This window comes from Triticum aestivum, chromosome 2A (assembly GCF_018294505.1).
Source record: "Triticum aestivum cultivar Chinese Spring chromosome 2A, IWGSC CS RefSeq v2.1, whole genome shotgun sequence".
Classification (NCBI taxonomy): domain Eukaryota; kingdom Viridiplantae; phylum Streptophyta; class Magnoliopsida; order Poales; family Poaceae; genus Triticum; species Triticum aestivum.
The window spans coordinates 15,178,923-15,182,564 of NC_057797.1; the positions used below are offsets into that span (position 1 = coordinate 15,178,923).

The 3,642-nt window shown below is 50.5% G+C and overlaps 1 protein-coding gene across 1 annotated transcript in view; it reads right to left on the reverse strand.

Moving 5' to 3' along the window:
* LOC123186998 (disease resistance protein RGA5-like) overlaps window positions 1–3,164 on the reverse strand; it is a 10,401-nt gene extending 7,237 nt beyond the window's left edge. The window contains exon 1 of the mRNA XM_044598742.1: window positions 1,910–3,164. Within this exon, the coding sequence (XP_044454677.1) occupies window positions 1,910–2,997 (1,088 nt within the window). The 5' untranslated portion in view covers window positions 2,998–3,164. The remainder of the gene's footprint in view (window positions 1–1,909) is intronic.
* Window positions 3,165–3,642: the final 478 nt, after the last annotated feature.

Here is a 3,642-nt window from a genome sequence, read left to right on the forward strand (position 1 = left end):
AGATATCGCCTATTCTCCTCTATACTGCTTGCATTAGAGTAGTGTAGCATGTTACTGCTTTCGTTATTCCTATCCTGATGCATAGCCTTTCTTTGCTACTACTGTTGATACCTTTACCTGCAATCCTACTTGCTTAGTATAGGATGCTAGTGTTCCATCAGTGGCCCTACACTCTTGTCCGTCTGCCATGCTATACTACTGGGCCGTGATCACTTTGGGAAGTGATCGCGGACATATACTATGTACTTTACATTGTTACATTATCTGTGATACTGTTCGGAGTTGGGGGCTGAAGGGGCAGGTGGTTCCACCCAGGTAGTGGTGGGCCTGGGTTCCCGACGGCCCGTGACTGTTACTTTGTGGCGGAGCGACAGGGCAGGTTCGAGACCACCTAGGAGAGAGGTGGGCCTGGCCCTGATCGGCGTTCGCGGATACTTAACACGCTTAACGAGATCTGGGTATTTGATCTGAGTCTGGCCATTTGGTCTATACGCACTAACCATCTACGTGGGAGTAGTTATGGGTATCCCGGCGTCGTGGTATCAGCCGAAGCCTTCGTGACGTCAGCGACTGAGCGGCGCGCGCCAGATTGGACCGCTTGACGTGACTTCCGTTGTACTGGAGGTTGCTAGGTCTGCTTCCGGCCGCGCACGCAACGTGCAGGTGTGCTCAGGGCGATGGGCCCAGACCCCTGCGCGCTTAGGTTTAGACCGGCGTGCTGACCTCTCTGTTGGTCTAGGTGGGGCTGCGACGTGTTGATCTCCCGCGGCCGGCATGACCCAGAAAAGTGTGTCCGGCCAAATGGGATCAAGCGTGTTGGGCTATGTGGTGCACCCCTGCAGGGAAGTTAATCTATTCGAATAGCCGTGTCCCTCGGTAAAAGGACGACCCGGAGTTGTACCTTGACCTTATGACAACTAGAACCGGATACTTAATAAAACACACCCTTCCAAGTGCCAGATACAACCCGGTGACGGCTCTCCAACAGGGCATCGAGGAGGAGATCGCCGGGTAGGATTATGCTATACGATGCTACTTGGAGGACTTCAGTCTACTCTCTTCTACATGGTGCAAGACGGAGGCGACCAGAAGCGTAGTCTTCGATAAGACTAGCTATCCCCCTCTCATTCTGACATTCTGCAGTTCAGTCCACTGATATGGCCCTTTACACATACATCTATGCATATGTAGTGTAGCTCCTTGCTTGCGAGTACTTTGGATGAGTACTCACGGTTGCTTTCTCCTTCTTTTCCCCCTATCCCTTCTACCTGGTTGTCGCAACCAGATGTTGGAGCCCAGGATCCAGACGCCACCGTCGACGACGACTCCTACTACCCCGGAGGTGCCTACTACTACGTGCAGCCCGCCGACGACGACCAGGAGTAGTTAGGAGGATCCCAGGCAGGAGGCCTGCGCCTCGTTCGATCTGTATCCCAGTTTGTGCTAGTCTTCTTAAGGCAAACTTGTTTAGCATATGTCTGTACTCAGATATTGTTGCTTCCGCTGACTCGTCTATGATCGAGCACTTGTATTCGAGCCCTCGAGGCCCCTGGCTTGTATTATGATGCTTGTATGACTTATTTTATTTGTAAAGTTGTGTTGTGATATCTTCCCGTGAGTCCCTGATCTTGATCGTACACATTTGCGTGCATGATTAGTGTACGATTTAATCGGGGGCGTCACATACATATTAATGAAGAATTAACGATCAAAGTTGCTCATTGGGTAGTATGCCAAATATTGAATGTCATCCATGGGATACTATGACACTAATATCTTTCACCTCTTTTTTTTGTGGGATTGGGGAGTAACTTGACAATTCCTATACACATTTTTTCCACAGCTATCATCTCAATGGAATTGGCTAGTTACCATCATTAAGTGAGTGGCATGTGTGATATGTACGTACCTCTTGTTCTCGAGGCGTAGTTGGATTTTGTCAATGAGTTGTCTTTCATTCAACATGGTGAGCTGACCTTTGTCCTTTTCAGGATCAAGCTCGTGCAGGATGTCCATGAAAACCTCCTTCGCATTAGCATTTCGACTGACGGGAACAAAAGCCCTGCAGTCGAAATCTCCCTTGATCTTGTCATAAACTGCTTTGACAAGAGTTGTCTTGCCCAATCCTCCAAATCCAACAACAGAGACGATCTTCAACTTTTTCTTGGACATGTCATCCCCCTCCGAGAGCAACTTCATTATCTCTTGATCCCTTGTTCCGGTAATGCCAACAAGATCTGTCACTTCCTTGTACAGAGCCCCAAGGCGAGGATCGATGGGAGTCACGGCAGCAGGCCTAGCGACAATATTGTCAATATTGTACCTTTGACGCCTGTTGGCAACCTCTTCTACTTGCTTATTGATGGCCTTGATTGCTTTGGCAATATCATGGCAAGTCTTCCCCTTGGTGAACAAGCCTACCATCTTCTTGGCGAACCGTTTGAGTTTCTTCGGGTTGGCGGCAGGCTTGGAGCCATCATCGACACGCACCAAAAACTTGTCGACGACGTCCTCCATGTTGAAGGAGAGCTCCCTCACCTCCCCTGCCCAGATCTTGACCTGCTCGTCGAGCTGGTCCCGCGGCACCTCGCCCACCTTGTTGAGCGCAGCTTGCATGCTCTTCATCTCTTTCTCAAGAGATCTGACGCCTTCCTTGACGCTCTCCTTCAGCTTGTACTCTTCCTTGAGGAGCTCGACCAGCTTGGGCAGCAAGGAGCCCATAGCGCCGGTTGCCATGCTCATGGTCATGGCTTGATTTTTTTTGTAGCTTTGTTGTTTGGTTGAGGAGCGTACAACGGTTGTTGTGAGGTTAGGTGCTTCAGCCCTATTCTTTATAGGACCCGGACAAGTTCTCATCAACGTTAAGGTTATGGAGTAGACATTTGTTTTGGCCGGCCAGGCGCAGTAGAATGTTAGTAAGCAATAGTACAATCGCACTGATCTAGGCGCTGAATGCACATGGCACAATGTTACATTGATTCCTGTGATCACATGCATGGATGCACATGGATCAAGGCCGGCTTAACGTGTGTTTGGCTCTTTGTGCCGAGCTTTAGTACTTCACCAAGGAGATCACGGACTTGGTTTATTAGTCATGACATACAGCTTGATTTTCGACCCAATTGTTGTTGTAGAAAAAGGTCCACTATACTCTGAGAACAGATCTCCAGCTCCTAGTATTTTACTAGTACTCGATCGACGGCTGATGACCGTTCGGTGAGGAGGCCTGTGGCCCATCGGTTGCATCGACCAGAGAAACGATGACGGCGAATCCACGAAAGATGGCTCCAGTGGACGGAGTACATGGGCCCTGTTTGGATAAGGGGATAAGGGGGTTAGAGTTATTATGGGTTAGTTGAGGCAGAAATAACCCTAAAATATCCAAACGGGTGGGTTAGAGTACAGTTCTTTGCATCTAATCCAGCAAAAAAAACCAACCCGGTGGGGAGCTGCTTATTGGGGTTAGATGCGGTGGGTCCCAGTAAAAAAATCATCGCCCGCATCTGCATCGCATCTCGCTCCCCGCATCGCATCTCGCTCCCCGCCGCCGCCATTCGCTCCCCGCCGTCCGCCCCCGTCCTCCGCCCTTCGGCCCCGCCCTCCGGCCCAGCCCTCCGCCCTCCGCCCTCCGCCCCCATTCTC